The 27,811-nt window shown below is 34.3% G+C and overlaps 1 protein-coding gene across 2 annotated transcripts; it reads left to right on the forward strand.

The window, feature by feature from the left end:
• Positions 1–27,811, forward strand: LOC108728155 (uncharacterized). 2 transcript variants are annotated; one of them, XM_018456567.1, is made up of 7 exons: positions 1–138; positions 2,854–2,964; positions 6,390–6,491; positions 10,663–10,902; positions 15,668–15,865; positions 19,559–19,717; positions 25,860–27,811. In XM_018456567.1, the coding sequence occupies exons 2-7, from the start codon at positions 2,875–2,877 to the stop codon at positions 25,923–25,925; spliced, it is 855 nt and encodes a 284-aa protein (XP_018312069.1). In that variant the 5' UTR covers positions 1–138; positions 2,854–2,874; the 3' UTR covers positions 25,926–27,811. The 2 variants fall into 2 exon arrangements, with proteins under 2 accessions (XP_018312069.1, XP_018312068.1); XM_018456566.1 differs by lacking the exon at positions 15,668–15,865.

A 27,811-nucleotide genomic window follows, 5' to 3' on the forward strand; every position in this document is an offset into this window, starting at 1 on the left:
CACAGACAGTAACAGAAAACCCCGAAGAGAGCAGGAGCCGCCGAGAGCTCCTTCAGGGCCTCACACAAAATCTTTTTTTTTTATTTAAAAAAATTCGATTTTCACGGCGAACCGTGTGACGGATAATATCTGTGCGTGGTGAGTTTACACAAATCTCGCGTTTCTAATTCGATCAGCGTCTTTTCCGGGTAGCTGTGTACTCATCTTCAGTGTCGTGGAGAATTTACCGAACGCGACGACCACGTGGCGAGGTGATGATAAGTGGGAAACTTTTGAGTTTCATGTGTTCTTGAAGACGAATGCAGACAGGCAAAGCTCGTGAGATATTCCTATCGTTTAACAAAATTAACAAAATTAGATATATTAGATAAAAATATAATTATTGATAAAGTGAAAAAATTGCAAATTTGTTTATACGCAAGAAATCAGTATGAAATATTACGGCATAATGTAATATTATTTTATATTTTATGAAAGTGCTCTTGAATCGCGATTTTCCGGAGAAATCTCTTTCCATCTGGACGCACAATTTCCTCCGTAATTACTTATCTGATGAAAACTCTGGAATTCTTTTCCGTACAATTAATAGTTTATAGGAATATAATTTAAAAAATATTATTTACGAGATTACTGATGTAAAAAATAATTTATAGAATAGAAAAAATAAAAAAGCACGGAAAGAAGTTAACAGAGTGAAAATCTTGAAATGGACCGGAACAGTAAGTTCCAAGTGAAAATGGAAATTTATGACAATCAGCACGAATTAAATTCGCCCATGCTTGAAGAATATCAATTTTTTTCTTCACACAGGAAGTCTCTCGGAAAAATTCTCTTTATGGCTACTTCGATTGCAAACTTACTTATTCTCACTTTCATTGTTCACAAAAAATAGAAAACAAAATTTCTTTATCATCAATTTTAATATTGACTTAATACTTCTTTTTACTAGTTGAATAATTATTTTCTCGAACTTAATTTTACGTACAAAACTTCAGAGTATATTTATTTCTTAGAAAATGGAAAAAGATTTTTAATTCATGCATTATCGTATCATAATCGCAATGTAAATTGTCCTTTGCAAGGTAGTGATGGAGATGCCAATTAAAATTAATTATCATGTGGCCTCGAAAATAGAATATTGCAACACCGTCTCCAAGTAGAAGTGATGTGTGCTGAATCTATATCGTCTTAATGCCATTATATCGCCATTATCCATCCTTAGCGTGCCAAATGCACGTGTAGCTATTTATATTTGCATTGGCATACATTAGCAAAAAAAACTTCAAAGTTACGCGTGCATTAACAACATTGAAAAAAAATCTGGTAATAGCTATCAAATGTATTTTGTTTAGCATATTGATGCAATATTTAGTAAATATTATCAAACACAATAGTAATCAACAGTTTGGTAATAATTAGAAAAGTAAGATAATAATTTGTAAAGTAAAATTAACGTTTAGTTGGTATTAGTTATATTAACTGAACGTTTGATTGCCATTATTTCATCAAAGCTTTAATAACTACCATCTGAACTTGATATATTACTATTATCAGATCTTTTCTTCAGTGAACGTTTCTTAGAAAAGTAAATATCTCCATAATTTTACGTTCCATTTAAAATAAAATTAATTGAGAAAATTATTTTTTTTTCGATTAAATAATCTAAGAATAATTAAACACGTTTATTGGGTTTTTTTTTGGTTTGTTGAAGGCTCTCAACATAACTTGTAACCGGTTTTCGTGAACTATGGTCAGCGTTTCGAAGTTTTACGTCACGAAACGCAATAATTTTATTCGGTTGCAAAAAGCAAGCAAATTTCCACAGAGCTCGAAAAAGGAATCGTGAATTAATAAATAATCCTAATGCGGACATAAAACGCAGCAAGCACCAGTGTGTTTTATTAAAATCGAGACTAATTAAAGAGCTCGCGCACGCTTTATCTCGCCTTTCCTCCCGCCACCTTTGAAGACGCCAGCACAGCGTTCTCCACTTTCATTCCGTCGAAAGTGATAGTCGCGAACGGATCCATGTTCGAGAAAGGAGAGTCATTGCGTCTCTCCCCTTCGCTCTTTTCTCCATGCACCTTCATGTTTCCTTCGTCTTGTCATGATCCTTGTGAACGATTTCCGCTTTACCTTGCAACTTGTCTTTGCGTGTCTGTATGGAGGGGAGGGAGAGGAGGAGGGATAAAGAGAGAGAACGAGAGACGTACTGAATACATCTTAGAAAATCATGAGAGAAGTAGAATTATGACCCGTGAAAAATCTTTCACTTTCATCATGCGCACATTATATCCGGATATTTATTTTCACATCGCACGTGCTTCGAAAGAACGATTATTTCTAAAATAATTTAAAGAAGCTTGTACGAAATATATGTATAATATTAAGGTCGTTTTCGAGAAATCCACGTACTGAGAGAAAAAAACGGTTGTAATTTAAATTATTATTAATTCAAATTATAATAAACATATATGATACTAGTAATTTAAATTATTATAAATAGTTTGACTATAGTTTATAATTATTTTCAGTGCCAACTATATATTTTTTGATAGAACTACAAATTATTATTATACTGTAAATTATTACTAATGTCATAGCAGTAATAACCATAAAAATAGAGCTCCTAGATAATTATTTTACCATGCAGTTATAATCCTAAATACCAAACATTTTTCTCTCAGTCTATGGACTGCGATAAAGATTCACTAAGTAATCCATATCGCGTAGAATGTGAAAATTTGATTGTGAGAAATATGCGATATTGCAACGCGTTAACGAGGAATTAATTGCTACCGTAATCATAAATACCTAATTGTGTATGTTAAAATAAACATTTTATTTCTGCAGAATTCATCTGTACGAATCAAGATGAGATTTACTATTCTAACGCTGACGGCTGTGCTTTGCCTCGCATTAGTGAGCTCGCATCCGCTTCCGGAAGACGGACTCCGATCAGAGGTAAGCACGTGAGCGGCACATCTCGTGCCTTTCTCTTTTAACATCGCGATCTATTTTGCGAAGATTAATTCGCGGCATTAACGGCTACTTCTCCCATGCATTATCGCTTAATTATCTAACACGAATGGCACGTGGCAACTAACAGAGTTCGAGGCCGAATTTCAAATGTGACATAGCGTAAAAATTTTACTACTTATTTTGCATTAGAGGTATAAGAGCTAATCAATTCCTGCGTAAAATTATGCATGACGCTTATAAAGATTGTCACTATGTCATTGAATAGCAATTTCAACATTTTCCATTAATCTTTTCCATTAATCTTCATTTCTTCACTTATCTTTAGTTCTTTCGATTAAGGAGAAAGTCTGATTTGCAGAAAATAATGTCGCAGAGAATTTCTCTGTATCGAAACATAGAAATTACTAATTAAATTACGTATGGTTATTAATTATTAATAAACGATATGGGTGATCAAATGCAAGATGATTTCTTGTCGATCGCGAAAGTTCAGGTACATTCCACTCTACGAACGTTAAATGCTCGATCGTTCTATCGAATTGATCGATTCGATGGCTGAAGATGACATTTTACTTTCAACGAGTCTTTCACTCGAACAATATCACCGCGACGAAACTGATAGTAATATAAACAAAACGGCAATTGATATTTTATGTATTGTGCTTGTGGTTTACAGAACCGCAAATAAGAATTTGTTTATTTAACAACGTGGAACTGGGAAATACTAGTAAACTGAATATAATTGTTCCTTTCTATTCCCACTAATAAATACATTTTATTACAAAAATGCTTATGGAGTTAATAAAATTTGCATAAGGTGCAATGCACTTCCTCATCGAAATTGCGCTGTAACGACGTTGAAATCTTTTACGTTTGAAATATTATCCGTAGTATACGTCACCAGAAATTATTTTGTAATTCTTGATTCTTCGAAAATGTGGCATTGCACGTAATTGTTACGATTGCTGTTACATTATTACATGACTTTGGAAATCATAGCTGTTATTCGAAGAACTCTATCAATAGCTATTATCATAGCTACTTAAACTTAGCGTTTACTATAATTTATTAATAATTATCTGTATTGTTTACGTAACTTGCCGTTACAATTTAAAATCATGTAATACGCTGAGCACGTGCGTAAGTAATACTGGAAAAATGGTTCCCGGCAGAACGGTTACATGACAATAAATATAAAGAGAGTTTGGAAAACATTTTGCGCGTAATATTCGGGTACGAGCACCTTCGTGCGGAGTTCAATGTTTCGGTTATGCGACTGTAAAGTACACGGTATAACCCTCAAAGTATACGATCCGATGAAAACCCGGGTCGTCCGACCGGCTCTCGTCCTCGCTCCGACACTTTCACTGGCCACCAACATCGGCGGAGTTAACGGACACTTTCTTCGGTCGATAGGCGTCCGATGGAAAGCTGGTGCGTACGCACAAGTGCAATTTAACAACACGGTGTGATATACAGATTGTATACAAACAAATTACTGGTCTTACGTCCGATCCGCATTTTCGCTCAGTCGAAGGATATGAGATAACAAAATGTGTCAGATATTGTGGGTGATATTAGGGAGATACAGACATAAATAATTAGGTGAATACGAATGTGAACGGCCTATTAGAAGTGTATAAAAAATCCATTAAGACGTGTAAAGATGAATCATAGGACATAAACATGTTTAATTAGGAACTATTATTATTGTTATTATTATTATTATTATTATTACCATGGAAAGAATGATTTTGCTGAAGTATCTAAGAATTTAACTAAATACAGATCCAGAAAATAATTTTATCATCCATTAAAATAATTATGTAGAACGTTTAATCATAATGAGCAATATTATAAAAAATGTTGATATTCTATCAACCAACTTGAGCGTTTTACATAATCATTTTAATGGTTTAAAATATTTAGATCTATATCTACCTAAATTTTAAATACTTTAGCAAAACTGCTTTTCGCGTGTACTATACTAAATAATACTAAAACATATAATTAATTGCATAAATAATTAGAAAATTGAAAGGTATATAGTAAAACATTAAAGAACTATGTAATGTAAGATATTAAAAAATTATGAAGGCATGAATATAATTATATAAAAGATGATGTATCAATTTGTATGTCATTTTGATATACGTATCCATTTTGATGTATATATCCATTTTGATGTATGTATCAATTTTTTCTTATCTCTTATTCTTAAGATTTTTAAACGTACGAAAATAAATTTACAAGCAAAATTTCTTATTCAAAGTTGATTGGGACGAACAAATACGAAGGTGATCATATGAATGTGAAACGAGATTTGAGGGAAAGTGTACCATAATGCTTCGGTTGAGCAACATTTGGGTTTGGTTCCCGCCTATTGGCCAATCTAGCTCCATCAGTACGAAATTTAATGTGAAACTGATATAAGATATATACTTGAATCACCTTGTCGTAAAACAGGTTGTCCTTCTTGATGACACAAATGTAATCGAATGTTAACATTTCGTAATTTCGACTAAATTAGCTGTATATAAATACCAGAATTTGATAACTTTCATACTCGCGCAATTTTTTTGTTTAGATAAATATCCGAGAATATACATTTGAAATAATTAATTCTCACGATCAACATCGGCGATAATAGTTGTCTTTATTATCATAATATATAATAAATTTTAATCTTAATATATATGTAAATCCCAGTTAATGAGAATTTGTTATAGTGTCTTCTTGAAGGAAATAGCAAAATCGGTTCAATATCCAATGGCGCTAAATTAATGATCCTTGCTTGGTTAGCATCTAACATAAAGAACATTACACAACACAATTACCTTAACATTCTCAAACACTAAATTCCATGGCCTTTACCAACCATTTTTAGTTGGAGCGGGAAAATTACGTATCACAAGTATTTCCTTATTTGTCATTACTTCGTGCAGGTACATAGTTTGACGTTATATTTTAACGTCACTTTGACAAAAACGATGCACAAATTATTTTAATAGAAAGGATTCCTTTGGCAATTCCTTCTTCATCATCATCATCATAATTCAAATTATTGTCTAACACTTTGCGAGACATGTACTTCAGTGCTCTGTAGATTGAAAGATCCCAGTTCATACATATTTAAAAGCTCTTGCGTAACTGTAGAAGTCCACGTGTCTACTTACTTTAAGTAGATAGCCATTTTCTCGCAATCAAACACTGGCTTATTAATCCGTAAATGTGTATAGCCTCGAAGATTTGAAATCTATGAGGTGTATCAATTGAAACCCGATAATTAATATCCTTAATATCCTTAATATCCTGCGATTATTAGCTGAAAAGCATCTTTGCTATCATAAAGATCCAAATTCAAATAGCTGTCGTATGACAGGGCCAACAAGAAAACTTTCTTTCAGGCCCTCGATCGGCTGGTGATGGCCGAAGCCGACAGCGAGGCTGCCCTGAGGAGCAAAAGGACTATTGGCATTCTACGACAGCTCTTCCCCGATATTTCCCAGGTGAGCAGTCGTTGATACACCAATGTCAGAGAAATCCTGCAGAAGGCCAGGACTAGACTGACACGCCGAGCGGCGTTTTATAGGCGAAACTGTACATAAATTATCATCGCAGATTATACATCTCGCCTCGACAAACATTATCAAGGAGCAATAAGATGTCCTTGAGCGATTCACATCAGGCTGAAACGCACTAAGAATTTTTGATATTCTCCAATTAGGATTTTGCTTTCGTCGATCTGTATAGAACTGTGCCGTAAAAAAAAAAAACAGTATTCGCTGAACACTTCAGCCTTACATTCTTACCGAGAAAGTAACGCATACGATTTGAGAGGCAGCCAACGCATTAGCCAACTACCCTTTGCTCATTCACTCGTACGCTCACGTACAGATCGATTTGTTTTGATCTTATTCCATGAGTATGTTCCGCATGAAGAGAACGGAAGCGGTTCGTCATGCTCCACGCTAATAAAAAAGAATAATTGCGTCTCCGTCGATTCTTCCTGTTAGCTATATAAGATTTCTCGTGTTCTGTTTTTCCTCTCTTTTTCTGAATCCTCACTCAATCTGCAGTACCAGTTACATAATGAGAATTTTCACGAGAACTTAGTAACTTTATTAGGGGAAGTTTCATTACAATTCGAATAAAAAAATCGCGCAATGCGAAGTAAATCGTTCATCAACGGAATAAGAGAGACTCCTACCTATAAAAACTAAACATTCGGGAAAGTTTCTTTCTTGCGTGTGAAATTCCTTCTGGCCGTATGCTGCCTATTGAATTGTTCACGAATAACTTCCTAATTTGACTAATAATACGTTGTGCGATTTTTTTTGTCTTGTTAGCAAATGGCTTCCTCGGCATTGGCCAGCAACGCCGGGTTTCTTATGCATGCGGTTGCATGTGCGTGCACGTGTACGACAATGGCGATTTAGTAACGAACCTTTGCAGAATAGCGTGAGTTAGTTATCTCACATTGCCGCGAAGTCGCGGTTTGCGCGAGCCGGAAGATCGTTTGTGAAGAAATGTCGAAATTTCTCTGGCAGCGTCCTCGAATGATTGGACGAACGCATGAAGAGTTGATGACGGTCGCACGAAGTGACATTGTAAGATCCCTCGGGTTACGGAGTAACTACATTTCAAAGAAAACCATGTTTAATTCTGTCTTTGTATTTAAAGTAGGATCGTAAAAATCTCACAGAATACCTGCTTCACTGAGCGCCGAGTATTGTGTAATGATGGTAAACCTGATTTCCTATGACTTATAGCGCTGTTGAAAGGAAATCCAAGCCTGGTAATAAGAGATAATGCGATAAGAAGCAATAAGTCAGTCATACTTAAACACAGCATCGATCAATTACACAAATATTTATTAACTAGCAGAACGATTGATCGGATATTTAAAAAGATCCTCGTACAGGCCGAAGAAAACGTCATAAGTCTATATCATTCATAAATAAAAAATGTCAACGATCATTGCCATGGGTTGATAGATATCATATCATCCACTGATCACGCGGCTGCAAAGCAATGTCTTGAAATCAGAATAAAAAAAAAAGGAGGAAGATCTATCACTACGCTGCAAGACTTTCCAGCAAAGGCCTGTTATTTTCTAGAGAATCGAATCAAAGGTCAACTCTATTATCGGAGAAATCATTCGTGTCCTTGGTCCGGTCATCCTCCGCAATATTCTTGGCGGCGGCATGGGCAATACCCCCCCAGGCGTCGAGAAGAGTGACGAAGGTACGAGCGTAGTGGGTATGTCGCCCTTCGGAGATGACGATGAGGATGAGTCTATGTCAACTGGCTCGAATAATGCTTCCAAGGTGTCGATCTCTTTGCCGACATTTCCACCTGATGAGGAGGAAACGATTAATTCCTCTTCGTTCACTACCTCATCCTTGATAACGACGGCAGAGAGCAGAGCCAACATTGTCGACACTACGACGACCACTACAGCAAAGCCAACGACACCGTCTTTACTAGAAAACGAGGTCACCACTGCGCAGTGACTGATTGATCAGCAGCTCGGTAAAAATTTCGAGGTCACGACCTTGAGGAATCTTTATGAGAAATACAGAATTGCCTTGCAGAATGCCTTACCGCGCATTCAGGACTGCTGCGGCACTGCGTTGTCTACTTTGTGTGCTAATTATTCATTGGGTGTTCGAGAAAACGAGGATCGAATCGATCGACCACTCAGATCTCGAAGGATTTAATGACCTAAGTTTTACCGCGCAACCAGGACTGCCGCGGCTGCGCACGTTTTTTTCGTTACGGTTACTAATTGTGTTTTTGTCCTCATGTTTGTTATTTATGTAGCTATTAATCGTCTAATGTTGCATTGGCAACTCATGTTGCTACGATCTTTTATTGCAATCTTATTTCACCAGAGTCACAGAATCTACAAAAATTTTTTTTCTGTTATGTTGTGATTCTGGGTCCCCTTCCATCTTATTATTTCAATTATCATTACGTGTTTCTCGTCTACGATTCATACATATTATATGTTTATATACAGATATAGTGTTCAGAAATAGATGGAAAAAATAGATGGGAAAAAAGAAGTAATCCTAATTGATAAAATAAGACAGAAATTAAGAATAAATTATAATTAAAATTTTTTTATATAAAGTTTTTTAATTATAAATGTTTAAATTAAATATAATATCTACATAAAAAAATGCAATGTTTAAATGCCTAAAGCATTTTTGTCATAATGTCTAAAGAATACGTAAATATTTAGATATTTAATATAATTAAAAAACAAAGTCTCCATTGAAATTTTGTTATCTTTGATTAATGACTTCCATCTTATTTTATTATTTAGAATAACTCATTAAATTTTCTCTTATCTGTTGTTGAACACCTTGTATATATTCGCAGAATCATTTAAAATCTATGTCTATTTAAAACTTTTATCTCTTCGTCATCTAACTCTGACATAAATTCAAGATCAGACTTTAACGTTTATATCGTGTAGCATATTTCTTCCTTCACGAAACTCTGAAGCCATTTCAACTGCTAGATTATTTTTTAATTCAAGTTTGGAAGTTCATCTTGAAACAATCTTTTCACAAATAGCCTTTTTCGGCTTGTCGTTTTGTCATCTCTATTTTCAATATGCTAATCATTTTTTAGTCATTAGCTGTTGCAGAATAAATCAGCTTAATGCATACAATAAGTGTTCGTAGTACAGTAATCGTACTTGTAATAATCTTTAAAATAAAGATTCTTTAAAATAATCTTTAAAAAATAACTTTTGTTTACGTTTCTTACATAGCATCTACCGATATTATTGCATATATGTATATATACATCATATATACATATATATATATTTCAAATAATACTTGCAAATTATTAGCAATCAATGATTCATTACTCAACTTTTTGTTCGATGAATCATTGACGATTACGTGTGATGCCCGAGATAGTATAATCTAACATAAATAACATATTTGTTGAAAACATTCTGTTTAACTTTCTATTAATGCTATTCTATATGCTATTTGTGCCGCTTATTGATTATGCATGTTACATACTATGTAGAGTATCGTTTATAATTCGCATGTTACTTGTTTTGACATTGTTATATAAATGTAGTTAAAAGATTTAAAAGTAAATATAGTATTAATCATATTTTAGTTCTGATTCACAAAAAAGCTCAATCAAAAAGTAACTATAAATTCATGTAACGGAAGTCATATATATCATGAATAATTTATAGGAAACGTTGTTGGAATATTACGTAGTCCTAACAACACTTTACACACTCTGGAATTATGCAGGCGACCTACTTGCCATATGATTTTTTGTGCACTTCTCTTCGTTGAAAAAATCAACAATGATCGATTGATTAATAATAAATTATTAACAATCTGTGTCACAATAGATATATCTATACCATGCGTGTTGCTTATGCTACAAAACGCACATATAAAATATATGATGAAACGAATTAATTGCTCTTTATTCGCTCCAGCAAAAAGTCGCGAGACATCGTGACTTATTGTCTGGAGCCTTATTTTTGAGAAATATCGTATACCAAAATACTGTAATATACGTATATTATAATGTACGTATCATGTATATTATCGATTTTCGTATGCAATATAAATTCAGGGATAAAGACCTCCTGATTCTTGTCAGCCATAGGAAACATTTTTTTTACAGGACGTGAACCCAGAATCAGAGAATCGAGTGAATGAGATCGGATCGGAATCACAGAACAACGAGGTGCGAGTGCAATTCGCGGACGAAGTGCCGAGCGACAGTTCGCCGCAGGAGTTGACGCCATTAGATGAAACCGAGACGGAGGAGGATGAGAATAGAAACAAGAGATTCCTCTTTGGTTTCGGCGGCGGTACCGGTGGAAGCGCCGGGTCAGGCAATTTCCTCTTCGACATTATCAGGGTGAGTTGCGATGTCTTAGACATAACTTCCTTTGATAACGCTGCGTAAAAAATGGAGATTGGAATCATACTCAAGAGAAGACGGGGAATGGGGAAAAAGCAGGTTCGAGATTACATCGTAAGTTCAGATAGGTAAGTCCAGATCTACAATAAGTTTTTAAGCCTTAAGCCATAAGAAATGTACGAATCATAGTCAATTATTTTCCTCGCATTTGACTGTAATTGATCAATTTCTTATAGCTTAAGGCTTAAAACATCTATTGCAAATCCGGACTAACAGTGCGCCGAGCAATCAATCTCGAATACACTTGATATTCCAGTAATGGGCGAATAACCACAAGGTTACTAGCTGCAAGCGACAGTGAAAGTGCGCAACCGAATTGCCTTTAACCATCGCTGTACCATCTGTTACTATCCCAAGGTTCCTGACCTAGGCACGATCGGGCCTCGCGATAGAATTACCTTAGCCGAGATTCTCACCAAAGCCGATGTCTTTGATTAATAGTCCATACGATGAAATTCGCGGTTATATACAATGCTAGAAAAATGCCGCGGGTTAGTTAAACTAAGAATTAGCAATAATAGAAGATAGAGCGGGTAACAACTACTTTACTGTCATTGCAAATACTATTTGTAGTTCGATCAATTTTAATCTTTGTTAGAAAAAATACTCATACTCCTAAATAATTGAAGCTCTTTTCTTCTGTTTTTAATACTTTTTAAAGGAGTGCTGGAATGATGATCAAACTTGATCGATATCAATAAAACAGATTCTTAATTTCAAAGTAAAAATATTACATATATTAAATAAAATATTAAGTAAAACATTACGTATATTTCTTGCTCTGCTATATTCTATATATTGCATAAATGCTAGATTATGTACACTCAAATCGTACTTTCCTAGAGAGCACAAATAAAATCGTCTAAAAGATGACTAAAAGATGACTAAATTGTTATAAAGATGTCTTTTAGTGAAAGAATATAGTTGACGAAAAAATGACTAAAAGATCAAATATCGCATTGCTAGTCGAATCATCTTTATAGATGTTTCCATAACAATTAAAAAATGATTTCTATATGTATGTACATATCTTTTAGTTGTCTTTAAGACTTCTTTTTTATAACGCGTTTACTAATAAGAGCGTAAGAGCTTTAAAACGTCACATTGGCAACACTGATTGGATTGTTGTCGTCGTGCTGTAACAGCTGTACTCAATAGTGTGTGGCAAGTTATTATGGAGAGATACATGATTCAACAACGAATAGAAATTATTAAAATTTCCATGAAATAAAAAAGTCCGATTAGTTGAATTTCTTATACCGTATGTGTTACCGTTACGTACAAGAGTCCGTACACCCCGCTTTAAATATCACATGAATAAAGCTATAAAGATGATCAGCGATGCGATTTATCGCCTTGTAAGACCGCAGCACAGACTTATGCAAGAGTCTGTACTCCCCGATTTAACCACTTTTTCATCAATATTCCTTTACTAAAAGATATCTTTATAACAATTTATCATCTAGGCTTTTAGTCATTTTTTAGACGACTTTGTGTTTTTTGAGTATTGAAGTAAAAGTGAATAAAGAAAAATCAGTAAGTTCTTTATTTTTTCCTGTTAAGGACACAAAATACACCAGAGCCAGATATTAGCAAGTGTATTTTGATCGTGAAAAAAATTTTAATTGTTCTGTGACTGTGAAACTAATACAAAGTAATTAGTTTCATAGTATGGAACAAAAATGATATTTTGATCGATAAAACAAATGTTAGATCCCTTTATATAGCCAGTAGTTTCACTTTCTTTAAAAAAATTTGAAATTAATTAATTATTTATAGTGCTCGGAATTGGTTGTACATTTCGGGCCGATTCCTTCTATTTTACCTCCTCTACCACTCAACACTCGACGATCGAGTTACCGAATCGCGCGCAGAAATGTATCTCACAATCAGTAGCACACTATAAGAAATATGCTGCGACCGTACCCAGGTAGCAACACACGTCATTTTGACGTCAAAAGACGTTATTTTGACATCAGCTTGCTACCAGGGTACCTACACTGAAAAAAAGATTGGCTGCTGCAGCAAATTAGATGGTAAAATATGGCATAGCATTTTTAATTGGTTGCAGCAGCCAATCTTTTTTTTCAGTGTACCATTGTAATATTAATAATAAATTATTTAAAATTACAAAAGAATTTCAATTAAATTTTTTATTTAACTATATAATAAGATGTATAATTTTTGCAGAAAATGATTAGAAAGAAATTTATATTTTCCATACAAAAATAAAAATATTACAGGAAAAAGAAAACGTTTAATAAGAGAGAGAGAGATCAATATTTATCGATATTTAACAATACAATTTTATAATTTAAATAAAAATTTTATTTATTTTATCTTAATTATTTTTTTAAAGCATGGTATTATTTTTTATTAAAATAATTTTTTATTCAAGTTTTAAATCACTGCCAAAATTTTGTATTATTTTCAAATATTTACAATATATATAAAAACATCCGTAATTTAAAAAAAAAATTTTTTATCATTTGTTAAAAAATACAGGTAATACGTCCATTAAAAAAATTTGTTAATAACATATTAATGATGTATTAATAGATTTAATTGCTGTTCGCATGACATGGTATGAAATCATTATCTTATATCGCATATATGTTTCTCGAGAAAAAACGGTCGTGCGTGCTGCATTATCGCGTGGAAATGAACAATAACCGTGTCGCGCACCAACGACACTCGGCGACCGGTTTTTTCTGCACAGTGTCTATATCGGTGAAACGGGTTTTTCACCGTCAGGACAGATGCAATCACGCGAAAATCGAGTCACCGTTTCCAATGGCCGCTGTCACTGTTATACCGTTATTCGCTTTCCTGGCAAAAAGACGTTATTATGAGTGACTCGAACCGATTCTAGACCGGTCGCGCGCGCTGCGACCCTTCACTGTTCACAGATTGAGAAAACAAGAAACTTGCTACGTGACCGATACTCTACTAGTTCTTGCCGTAGGTACTCACCTGTTAATAAGCGACAATTATGCTAAAAACATTTTGTTCTCTTACGGCAAGAACGAATGACACTACCCGATTTCATTTAAAATTTGAAACGAAGATTCTCAAACAGAAAATCATTATAACATTAAAATAGTTAAAAAATGATTATTAAACTTAATCACTGCAGCACAATCTTGGATTATAACTTATAACGTCAAAAGAGAGAAAATATAAAGAAAATTCTTGCAAAAGTATTAAAATGTGAATATTTTTCAATAAAACAATATCTGCAATTCATAGAATTATAGATTTGTTAAATAGTTATACATACCGAAAATTCCTCTTGTGTTTGATTATCAATATAAATAACCATATATTCGAAATTAAATTATGTCTAAAACTATGACAGCTGTCGAATTGAGATAAACATGATTTTATTCTATATCGAAATAAAAGGAGTTTATGATATAATTTACAAATGTGCTCTATCAAATGCAAATATGTTATTTAAAAATATATTTCTATTTTAAGATATTTTGCAAGAATTTTCGTTATCTGTTTTTTCACTTTTGAAGTCATCAATCTAAAGATTTATGTACTGTTAAATATCAAAGGAGCAACGGTAACTTGCCTTAAGTTAAATAAAATTTTGTTATTTTTAACTTCCATATGTGTCAAAATGTATATATTAATCCATTTCTGTGATTCAAAGTAAGCATCCATATTAATATATGCACTTAGTAAATAACAAATAAAATTTGAGTCAAATTTGATACATTTTCTTGAATTAAATTATTTAACTTCAGTGTCTTAATTAAATTAACGACATATTGAATAGGAGTAGTGGTAAGTTATAGAAATGATGAGAAATAACTAAAATTAAGTATAATTTGACATTATGGATTTGATTTAATAGTGTGAGTGGTCAAGAACCTTAAAAATCGATCACTTTTCCATCAATCATGATTAATTCTAACATCGTTGTGACGTAACATGACCATTTTACTGCTTAGGCTTTTAATGGTTATGAAATAAAATGGATATTTATTGAATGAAGACATTTAATTATGACATTGATAAATTAGTTGGCAAGATTTTAACGATTGTGAATAGAATTGATATTTATATCACGTAACGGAGAAATTTAATTATAACATTTAGAAATTACTAAAAAATGTGACAGCAGCATAATAAGAAGTGACTTTTTAATGACATCCGGTAGAAATTTTTGTAATGACATTTTAGACTGCGACATCCCAGTCGATCAGTACCGGACCTTTCAACTATTTAACAAATATAATGCATATTTATATGGGCAAAGTTCATATGAAGAAATCGTACGTAATATCGCTAACGATATCGACTCGTCGATATCGAACCGGTTTTTCTTCACACATACTTTGCCTGCGGAGACACGTATAGTTAAACAATTAATTCCTCTCCATTTTTCACGACGGCAAAACAAACTGATTGCATGACAATCCATCAGCGGCGAACGAACGACCACAACCCTCCAGGTTCTACCCGAGGGCTCCACTTTGTCGCGATTACAGTACTTTTAACGAACCACTTTCCAGCCATTATTGCAGGACGTTCCAGAAGTTCGCGCGGAGTTCCGCTGGGAGAGATAGCAATCTCTTGTGCGATATCGCGCAGACGGACGGGAAAATGAACGAGAGAAACGCGATTCCTTCCAGCGGGGGCAGAGAACGCCAAGTAAACGAAACTGTTCTCGTCTCTGTTTCTCGTTTAGCAAGCGGCCGACGGGGCGGCAAGAGCGGCGGGCACGGTGTACCGTGTCGTGGCCGGTACACAGAGCCTCGGGCTCGGGCTAAGCGCTTCGCGCGACGTGAGTCCAGCCGCCCCAGCTGCCGCCAACCCCGGTGGTACTGGCACCCCGACGTCCGGCGCACCTTCGACCGCCGCCCCAGGAGCCGGCATTCTACCACCGGTACGCCAAATCCTTCCGACACGCCTAAGTGTCCGCCGACAGAGAGTACGGCGACTGCGCTTTCTTTGACCGAGCCCGATAAGACTGAATGCTCACATATGCCGTTCTTTTAGAGAATAACAGTTCTTCGGCGAGACTTCGATGACGAAACGCGTCGAATGATCTGTATCTGCTCTAAAAGTTGAAGGAAACGATCGTAGGCGTTGAGTGGGCACGCAATTATGCGTTTATCTCTTTGCGCAAGAGATATCGATTCCTTACTTTAAAAATAATACAACTAAAAAAGATTAAGTTTCCTAGAAAAAAAAGGAAAAATTAATTTTTTCAATTTGACAGAAAATTATTAATCAAGTAATATCGGTGAAAGGAACATGTCCCTAATATGATCAAATATCATTTTTGTTATTTATGTTTCGCAAGCATTAAAAAAATCATCTTTTTCTAGTTGTGACAATTTTTCTTGAAAGCCACTCTTGTTGAATTATGATAATTTTTATGATTTTTCATAAAATTAAATTAATTTAATGATTGGTAAAGTAATGTTTACCTAATTCATTTATTATAATAACTGGAAAAATACTTTTCTTTAAATTGTGACATTTTTTAAGTAAGGAAGTGATCTGATGCATAACGTGTCATGAACGGATGATCGTTTTTTTCTATTTGTAATGTGAGACAATCGACTTGGTGCTGCACGTATGTATAGCATCAATCGAATTTATCGGGTTCGTTCATTAACTTTCTCTTTCTTTTTCTGTATCTATTTCATTCTACTAATATGACTTCCCTCTTTCTTCTCCTTTTATTTTTCTTTATCTTCTCTTTCTACTCTACTTTTTATACTTCTTTCATTTCATAATCACCCTCAGCATGTCATATGTTTTCCAATTGCATGAAAAATTATATAGTCATCTGATTTTAATACCAAATATAACTCAAAGACACGTTTTTGATCTTCCGGAGTTGACGATGGGTCTATTAAACCTCCTGTATTGATTGTTTAGATAACAAAAATTTTGAAGTAAAAATAATTTAGCCTTCTTTATAATAAAAAGTATTAAGATGAAACATATATTATATTTAAATTTACTATTAGTTCTTAATTCTTGTATATATTGTAACAATTGCCATTTTAACAAAAATGTCAAATAATTAAATTTTTTTTATGTTATATCTGCAAAAAAAATTTGGATTATTCTTATATTAAAATAATCTTTAAATATTTATTAAGTACTCATTATTTTTTATACAACTTATATCATTTTGATTCTTTAAAATTTATTAAAATTTATTCATATATTAAATAGATCTCACAGATTATGTTAGAGATTTTGGCGTTAGCTCCGTAGGATTAAAGTCTATTATAGTTTTCTTCAAAATACTATTTTATAGTATATATGTATTTATTTTTGTAACATCGCAATCGTGCGCTACAAGCAAAAGTAATACAAAGCACTCTTCACATTATAGCTTGTAATTATATTGTCTTAATTGTTCTATTATCTTCAATCAACTCCTTCACATAACTCTTCTCTAATCGCAAAATCTTCCTCGCATTGTATTGCACTTATCTTTATCTGCATGCCACACTTTTTCACATATACGCATCACTGTCGACTTAATTGTATGACGTTCCTTAAATCTTCAACTTACTTTCTACCAATGACTTAATCCCTCACGACGACTTATTTTGAACAGGTTACCGACACACTTCCTGTCTAGTTTCTTTTTCTTTTTCCTCATACACCGTTTCTCCTTCCTTTATACAAAGCATCTACCGATCTTGCCTGTCTCGCTGCGCATGAATTGCATATCAAGATCTCTAATATACCGGCCTGTTGTATATGCGTACGTGTATATGTTTGAAAGTAATGCAACACAGCGAGTTCTATAATCTGCCGTTCCCTCTGTAAAACTATCTTTTCTTTATTTGCTACGACTTCTTTTGTATCCACGCACTTTTTTTACATGTCTAATATTACAAGGAGGTCTTGCCATGTAATTTGTATAAATTGCGCATCCCTAACTCCTAGCTAGATATTACTTTATACATTCCTATACGCAACATAGAGTTGAAGTATAACTACAGTCGACTAAAACGAGTAATATGTTCACACAATATTCGACTTGTATTAAAAATGTTACTAATAGAGTTACCACTTCTTACAACACACAAATATCTGAGTACAAAAAGGGCATTGGTATATTTTTGACATCTCTATTTAATCGACATCTTAGTTTTATTAAAAATGCAATTTGCGCTGAACAACATTTAAAAAATTTCGCAAACAAAAATATGAAGTCTATTCTTTAGCTGAACTTTTTGCATTATTCATCTTTTCTCTTTTTCTTTCCAACGAAGAAAAAGATGAATGGTGCAAGAAGTTTAGTTGAAAAATACATGATCAATTATAATTCGTAAATTCTTAATGTCCTTAATTGTTTATATGCCCTTAATAGCTACTTAATTGTTTTCTTCAACTCTAGAATATTTACCGGATAATTTTGTCCATTTCATCTCGTTCCAAATCCCATCTTGTTCCACCCGGCCAACGGTCCCGACGCAACGCTGACAACCACCGACTTTTAAAATCTGGCGTACTGACCGGCTGATGGAGAGGCCGATTCATTCTGGATATGGATCTCGTTGTTGTGATCTTCGTACTCGTCCACTGCACCGTATATATTTAGCGGTCCGTAGTTGTATCTAGTTCCATTTATTTTGGACGCACCCGAGTAAATGCACGCAGTTTTGTCGCGGCAGACAAATCGGTCGCAATAGTTTGACAATAATATCTGCGCAGATCCTTTGGATGAAGAGTGAATGTTTAATAATCGTTATCAAGAAGCTAGGATTTCTCATCGCGATGGAACCGGTTTGTCTGCCAGACAAAGATCTGCATCTCGTAGATACTTATTGTAAATTTAGTCCACGACATGTACAAACTCGACGCGTTCGTAACTAGACCCATACATCATAGACCAAAGGACGTCTTTATCAAAAACATCCAGAGGATAGTCTTATATCCTCTGAACGTTCTCAGGACGTTCCCAGAACATCTCTCGGATAAAGTGTGATGTACGGGAAGAATTCGCCTGAACACCAAATTCAATATTATTCTTATTATATTATGCGAATTGCTAGATACGAAGCGTATTATTGAGAGTTAATCGTGGCATATGGTTTATCCTGTTGTCACTTTTGGGTACTTGGCGATTTCACCTTTTCATGGTGCACGCGCAGGGTGTCCATATAGAAATCCTTAGCCGGATATCGATTCATGATCGCTTCGCGGGATCGCCTTTCGCTCAAGAATAATCTCAAATAATTCTCAAATTGAAAAAAAAAAACGTATGGACACCCTGCAGACAAACTTCGAGTATTACGAGCCGAAGGAGCGCACGTAAGGATCGTAGCAGTAAGATCGATGGTTCGTATGTTGTAGCCGCAAGTAGGAATAAGGATGTGAGAGCACCGTAGTGTCGGGAGCGCTGGAATTGGACGTGGAGCTGCAATACACACCGCAATTTTATTACCCTCCAACAAACAAACAAACAAAATATTATAATTCCTATATGTTTTGTACTCACTTCTTCGCCGCGCATCCCGAAATCCATTCGGGAACGCAAACGGCGGGGCACCCCTCTAATTGCCTTCCAACTAACTCTAATAGATCTCTGTAATCTTTCCAGCTGGTGGCCGGAAGCGGAAGTAACCAGCTAGGCGGCTCTTCCTCTTCGGACACCCATGAAGGAAAGTCGGATGAACACGAGGCCGTACCCGGCCCAGTCACCAGGTTTTTCGTCATCGCTAATCGAGGACTCTCGAATCTCGTCCAGGATCTCATACTCGTGAGTAACTTCCACCGATCACTAATTGTAACTTTTTTTTAACATAACAGAATTTTGCGTTTATGTAAACTCTACACAAAAAAATCGGTTTTACTTAAGTATCTAACAATTTTAATTACATATAGATCGTGGCAAGTTTCAATTTTAATTTAACCAAATACAGATCTAAAAATAATTATGTTGAACCATCAAAATAATTACGTAGGCTGTAGAATACTTAAGTATAATGATAATACTACAAAAAATTTTAACATTCCAACAAGCCGTTTGCATCCAATATAATTATATAGATGGCCCAATAAAATTATTTTCAAATTTATATCTACTTAAATTTTTAGATACTGCAGCAAAATCGTTCTTTACATGTAACTTCCGCAATCCGAATCTTATCTCGCAACTCTAAATGTGAACGCGTTATTGCCTTGGTTGATACATTATTAATTTTAGTTTTTTCTTGTTACGCTATAAGGTGCCTTTTATAAGTGTAGAACATTCCTTGTGTGTGTCTGAAGTAAATAAATTAACTCAATGACACAATAATTATTGTGTGGTTGTGGAGCTATAATTATTTATAAACTTCATAAGCTGTGTGCTTATTTTTGAGGAGAATGTATACTAGTCGATTCCTATAAGAGGAGGGATAATTGGTGATCGATTGCCATTACAGAGCTCACAGGTAGTGCTAACAATGTGATCATACGCGACAATTATTTAATAACATATTTTGAAAGACATTGCGTCAATTAGCTACATACTATAAGCAGACAACATAATAGGAGTTTATGGTATATTCATTATACCGGACGTCGATTATAGATTTCAAAATTTTAATGACTCTTGGACCACACGAAGGTAAACCGCGTTTATGACGAAATATTGAACAACTGTGTTCGAAGAGCAATTAATAAGTAAAAGTTAAATTGAACATAATATCGTTAGACAATTGTGTCAGAAACAAATCTAACTATAATTATAACTTATTTAGAAATCGCAAGTATAATTTATTTAGAAACTAAAAGAATTCAACTCCGGCGTGTATATGTGTGCGCAATCGCGCAAATGATTGCGTCGTTTCTGACGTACATAAGTTGTTCATATCTCTATTTCATTATCTACGAGAAAATTAATTTCAATATTAGAATGAAAAAAAGAATTAGGAATTTTTTTTTCTTATCAGGAATCACGATATTCACGGTTCACAGCGTGAATTTGCGAATCTTGTACTACAAATCATATAAATAATTCAAATAAATGAAAAACTTATAATACTGCACGTGACGTAATTCCGATTGCGATCCCACGATAAATAATCCAATCTGTCGTCGCAAGCGACTGCATTTGTCGACACGCGATAATTACTACTCGCAAACGGATTCGTTTCTTCAACGGATTTGCCAAGTGAAATTTACATTGTGGTTTCTTATATAAAATTACGAGATTAATTAAAACGACGACGGAAACGCGTGACAAAGAACGCGACACAAATCACGAAACTGCGAGTCTTAAAAAAGAATAAAGAAGTATCAAAACATTGCTTAAAGGGAAGTTTCACAACTGTCTGGAACCGATTTGATTCTCCATGAAATATATTGTAAAACACGAAAATCTAAGAGACACGTATTTTTTTATACATGAAACACCCCTTAAATATGAGTTAGCGCACGTATAAAAAAATACGTGTCTCTTAGATTTTCGTGTTTTACAATATATTTCATGGAGAATCAAATCGGCTCCGGATAATTGTGAAACTTCCCTTTTTAGTTGGATAATAATCATTGATAAAAGATGTATGAGTACTCAACGCTACATAACGAATCGTATTAAAAATCCATTTGGAATTAGTAAAAAGGATCGTAAATGATAAATGAGGCATGGTGTGAAATATCAAATTTGAAACCGTACGTAAGAATAAGTAACTACACATACGATGAAATTTCACAAAACCTTCTTAAAACTCGATAATGGAAGGAGACATTAGTCTGTCATAATATTTACAAGTTTATGGCATAATACTTTATTAAGGTTGAGTGTTGTGGCGCAGCATAAGACCACGTTACCTCGGTTGCGGTTATTGATTAAAATCTCATATAACGACGATCAGAAAATTTAAATCTTTACAGTAGCCAGTCACGTGTTCGGCCGAAAGTTAAACAAGCGTAGCGCCGCGACGCGTCGCGTTGTTTCAGATATAAACTGGGCCATTACGCAACCCGAGCCGTCGGAATCGGTGGAAAGTAAAAATGTAAGCGACTTTCTCTATGAAATAGCGCGTCCATTTACCAGCTGCAAACTTATGCAAGAGCCGATCCTGGCACGCAAGATCGCCGGAGGCGACAACTGGCCACGGCTACTACCGTCGAAATCGCACGCTTTGTGTTACGCTTTGTGGACGACTGCCCTATATTTAATTTATCACAAAGGATCTTTCGTGCTTAACGACCAAGACTTTAGCTGCGAAAGTACACAAATCTCCTCTATCTTTCCTTATTTTTTATATCGACATGTATCTCACTATATAAAAACTACAATTTCGAAAAAGATGAATGGATATGTATAGATTAGAGTTGTTATGCGTGAATTTTGAAAGTTGTCCAATTTCAGTAATATAGAAAGTTTATTTTATAGCCTAATTTACATTTTGTAAATTGCGAAAGATTGCTGAATCAATTTAAAGTGACAAACATCATAGAGAAAGAAGATGAGAAAGGATTGACATTTATCACTCGCAATATATTTCATACGTTGCCGAGCGAACTGCGCTTTCACTTTGTGATTTAATCAATTTTAAACCCGTAAAACACGAAATCAGTGGGCATTGTCCAGCTAGGAGATTATTCATCTCGCACTTATTGAACGGTGCTTAGCCTTTGGACAGTGTGTGATAGATGATCTAAATCAGTGATGCGCAACTTGTAGCCTGTCTATGAAATTTTTTTTGCGGTTTGCTAGCTCATAGCTGAAAATATAAAATCTCTACTGTTTATTTTATACAAAAAAATAAACATTATGCAGCCCGCAAAATTTTATTTGTTTCTGAGTAGTCATCATGTGACTTTGCCTAGGGCGAAAAACATAAAAAATAAAAAAAATTTCTCCTTCAATGATAACAAATTTCACTTTTCATGCTTTAGAGAATAGGTTATATAATCGCTATCCTGAAAAAATGATTCTCTAAAAATAAATCTCTTTAAAAAGATTGCGTGCATCACTGATCTAAATAGTAATACGATAGGACAGAATCCGTTATCTCACAATCATTAAGACAGGATCTGCTTCGCAATCATTATGACACAATCTAAATTATACTGCAACCGAAGAGTCATGAGCAATATACATATAACATAATCAATCGATAATATAATTTATTAATTGGATAAAATATTAATAGCAGCCTAAAAGCTATACTTAAGCTACCATTAAAATACAAAAGCCGGAACTGAATTATCTTAGATCATGCACCATCACGCAAGGATTTTTTTTATTCCGCGATACAATTCACTATAATTTTTTAAACCAATGATTTTTACGCTCGTAACACTCGGAATTGCCGCGCGAACCGTGGAAAATGATTCACCTTAGATCATATGATCGACGTAACTGCGGCGTTTATTCTTGCTCGGCCATTTGTTACTTCCGTACATCTTACGAATTTTGTAATCAGTTAATAGCAGATAATTATAGGTAGTATCGGAGATAATAATAATTTACGTATACAAAGAATAATAATCTATAATAAGGAATTAAATTTATTAATAACAAAAGTATAATTGTTGATGTAGGTATGAAGTTGTTTTCTATATTAGTATTTAGATATGGAAAACAATTATAAAAATATTTAAAAAAGAGAAGATAGTATTAATTAATTCATTTAAGCTGACACATTATTAATATTCTTAACTTAATAGAAACTTTTTGTTTAAATTAATTTAAAACATTGAATTAAATAACTCTAATTGTATTTATGAACATTTTAATTTTAATACACGGAGATCACATTAAACAACAAATGTAAATTATCCTCACTTTTTTAATATTATTAACTTAATAGAAACTTTCGTTTGAATTATGTAATCTAAAGATATTGAATTAAATAAGTCTAATTGTATTTATGAATATTCTATCTTAATACACAGAGCATGGAGATTATATTAACAATAAATGCAAATTATCTTTGCTTTTTCCTTTGAAACAAAATGATGAAAGGTGTTTGTAGAACAAAAAGAGATTAAATGACATTTAGATATAGACCTAAGGATAAACGAAATTGCGTTGAAATCAATCGATTTCGGTAATAAGATATGGCGTGTAACAAAGAAAATATAAAAAGAATAATATACGTATATATATGTATAAATTAATGACGGTGGGAGTGCGTAAACGTAAATAACTTTGCAAAAATTCTAGATAGCAGATATACCGGTTTTGCGTGTGTTACAGTCGCAGGCTGAAAAATTACCACTTAAATTATATGTAATACTATATTATGTCTGTAAAGAAATATAGCATAATGTGTGTAAATTAGAACTTCACGCCGATCGACTGTGCAACGACAGTCGTTGGGTAAAGAGCGCAAAGAGAAAGGAAAGTGATCCTGAAACACTTTTGTGTGACAATTCTTTTTTTGCGTCGTTTTCATGTCAATCATAACTGTTTTATTATGCCACAATTTGCGGATTATTAAATTCTGTTGTACTAACATCTGAAGTGTTTTACCTCACAAGGAGCGTCCATCGCACTATCCGGTTTGAAAGCGGTTTACGCTTCGTACGCAACACGGAATTCCTCGATTCGTTACTCTTCTGCGCATCTTGATTTTGTGCAATTACATGAGTAGAAGACGCGAGTAACACGAAGCAGTTTTACGTTTGCAAAACATGCGTAGCGCTTGTGGTTTTTTATCTCTTCCTCTTGAATTGGCTCTTAAGTTTTCTCTATAAATTTAGCTCGTGTATTAACATTAAGTAATATAATTTAAGAAAAAATTTGGAAAATTGCAATGTGTAGAAAAAATAAATTATTTAACAAATGTTTAAATACTGCCTCGTCCTAAAAATAAGTGTCGAACGTACAGTGAGAGCAAAAAATATTTTTGCGCAGATATTTTTTTAAATTTTAATTTTAGAAAGTAAATATTAATTAACAATTTATTAATAGAGAATAAAATAGATCGTATACTAATAAAATAGATTGATATTTCTCAGAATTATTTTTCCTAAAAAAATCTAATAATTAGAATGTATTATTTTGATAATAAACGAAAATGGAAAATGACATTACAATAGAACTTCGTTTATTCAAACATATCAAAAGACAGATAACTAAATTATTCAGATAATAGAGGCTCAATACCTCTCCCTTCGAGACAAACTGACTTTACTGATCCTGTTGTTTTGAACCGACCGAGACACTACCGTACAGATCGCAGCGCTTGTTGATCATGTATTATTTTTATTACGCGAAAACGCATCGACTGAAAGTATTTTTATCAATTTAATCACAATTGCATTTATTCAACTCCTCCACGATCGTAAACGCGTGACCGTAAACTTCACTTATATAATCTCTGCAAAGTGTAGACTATGTAAAATGTGCAGAACCGTCACAGCGCTTGCAACGCTCACTGACCATGGCTGTGGTCTAAATAGTCTTATCTTTATGCTTAATCTTATCTTTATGCACAGAATTTACATCCATCATATGGCAGCCCTACATTTAGAGACGAGAGACTCCATCCAATCAGAGAAATACTTACGATCACGTGACACTTTGCGCATCTCTGTTATACTATAGGTTCTCTAGTTCTGCCCTTATTGAGATTTGATAATCTCGGTCTCCCGCAATTCGCCGGCTCGCGTAAAGTAGCCATGGCAGTGTCGCTATGCTTGTTTAGTGCCGAGATATTACCGTGTCTCCATGGCTATGTTCCAAAATTGACTGCCTATACTGAAAATCTATAGTGCACGTAACGTAAACTGTCGCATTTTCAGTGCTGACAATAAATTTGGAACACAGTCTAGATAAGATACATATATAAGAATACTTTTTATATTTACTGTAATAGTCGGCAGAAGATCGTCAAATCGGATCATATGCGAATACTTAAATATTTGACTAAAATTGATCAATTTGCTTTTATTTGCAGCGTCTGGCAGCCACAAGCGAGCGTTTCGTCAACTTCAAGGCGCGACTGATTACTTCCATCATTTAAGAACTCATTCGAGGACTGAGATGAGGAAGCACAAGAGGAGCTCCGCCGGCGTTGGTACCACCACGTAGAGGCACCATCGCCGAGCCACTTTTGCCAGTAGGAACACGGGTACGACGTTGGCAACAGAACCAATCTTACGGTGTTGCCCCCTTGTCCCTTGATCCTGAACTCAATTTCTTCGTCGATGGCCGTCGAGCTTTTCGCGAAACACAAGACACTTCGCCGCCAAACGCATTCCCCCAAAGCAATCGACTCGATTCCGTTCAACTTCATTTACTCCCTTGTCTAATTCTTTTTTATTTCCATTCCACTTTCTGCGTTCCTCCCCCTTCCTCCCTTTTCTATTTCTCTTCCTGCATTTTTATTATTTCCGCCCTTTAGTTAATTAGAATAACAATAATGAATAAAGAAATTTCCGTAATCGACCGTCGTTTTAGGACGATCGAAAATTAATCGTTACGGCGTAGCTCGTGCCGCCATAGTACGATGGAAGCATATCGAGAGAGCCGGTGAAACTGTAAAATCGTTTTAAATTTGTGATACGACACGCTCTCCATTCAGTTCAAATGAATAAATGATTCATGCACCAACAGCCACGAATCGAAAATTTCTCTGCGCGCTCTCTTGAGTAGCAGAAAGTCATCCCTTAACTAAAAATATTTCAATTCGCGCTTACGAAGTAAGAATAAATAATCTATTTTTTTATTTAAAAGGTATATGATACGAAAAGCTTATGGTTTTCTAACAGGGATAAGATGCGTACTGTTAAAAGAATCGAAGAACAAAGTCAAACATTTTTTCTTCGATTGTTCACCCACGAACAATACTTTTTGATTGTAGACCCTATAAGTATGAACTGGCAATAGAAGCAAGATCATGTTCGTGCTTCTCTTTGTAAAAGTATACGGAAGTCCGGAAGTATATTTTGCGCATGTTTGATATATAATACATTAGATATGTTTCATTGAGATTATCTCTTTCTATACGATTTTAGAAAGTTTTGTCTTGCGTATTTTTTAATTACCTATACATTTTCAAAAAGAACTTTATTTCGTGTTTGCTTTGCTACAATATATTATTTTCAATTCTGATATAGTGCTAACGCGCCATATGTTTAACATGCGCAATGTATATTTCCGAATGCTTTGAAAAAGAGAAACACTTGAAAAGTATACATATATATATATATATTCCTCCGGACACTGTTTCTTATTGTTAGCAGAAACTATAGGTAATTACCAGTCCATACTTGTAAAGTCTGTGGTTAAATGATCATCGGCAAGCACGAGACAAACAAGATGCTTAATTGTACATAGCTCATTCCTGAATACAATAGTGCCAGGCATTGTTTCTATCTATTTGTGTTTCTCTCTCTCTCTCTCTCTCTTATTTTTTTCCCTAATAGCACACTTTATTCAAGGGACGTTCTGGCGAACATTCTTAGGACATAGGGATATCCTTTGAATGTTTTTTGGAGATCGTCCCTTGGAGATCTATGTCATTAGGGTTCTTATCCAATTATCTTTCATACCTATATATCTCTCTCCTTCCTGTGAAAATTGACGTTAAACTTGTGAAATTTAGACAATTTAAGTATATGCTAAACACCGCTAATTAAAGGTAAAATGAAATTAAAATTTACCTTGATATGTACTTCAATTGGTACAGTTTGTGGTAGTCTATCACCGCAGTGAACTATTGGAGAAAAAGATTTTCTCTTCTTGGATTTTTTCGAATTGAGAAAATCCAATAAGCGATACGATTTCACAAACGTAATGTCGTCAGCATGTTAAACGCGGCGTTTCACGTCCTTGTACCGAGCGTATTTCTTTATGTAAAGCATCCCTGTTGTTTTTGTAGTGCAAATAAATATTATAATAAGAAGC

This window comes from Mycetomoellerius zeteki, unplaced genomic scaffold (genome assembly GCF_001594055.1).
Source record: "Mycetomoellerius zeteki isolate Tzet28-1 unplaced genomic scaffold, Tzet1.0 scaffold58, whole genome shotgun sequence".
Taxonomy (NCBI): Eukaryota; Metazoa; Arthropoda; class Insecta; order Hymenoptera; family Formicidae; genus Mycetomoellerius; species Mycetomoellerius zeteki.

Excerpts from the sequence above, each read along its gene's own strand:
- LOC108728155 (XM_018456567.1), top strand. The coding sequence starts at position 2,875 with ATGAGATTTACTATTCTAACGCTGACGGCTGTGCTTTGCCTCGCATTA. Across the intron at positions 6,492-10,662 it reads TCTTCCCCGATATTTCCCAG|GACGTGAACCCAGAATCAGA; the intron begins GTGAGCAGTCGT and ends TTTTTTTTACAG. Across the intron at positions 15,866-19,558 it reads GAGCCGGCATTCTACCACCG|CTGGTGGCCGGAAGCGGAAG; the intron begins GTACGCCAAATC and ends TAATCTTTCCAG.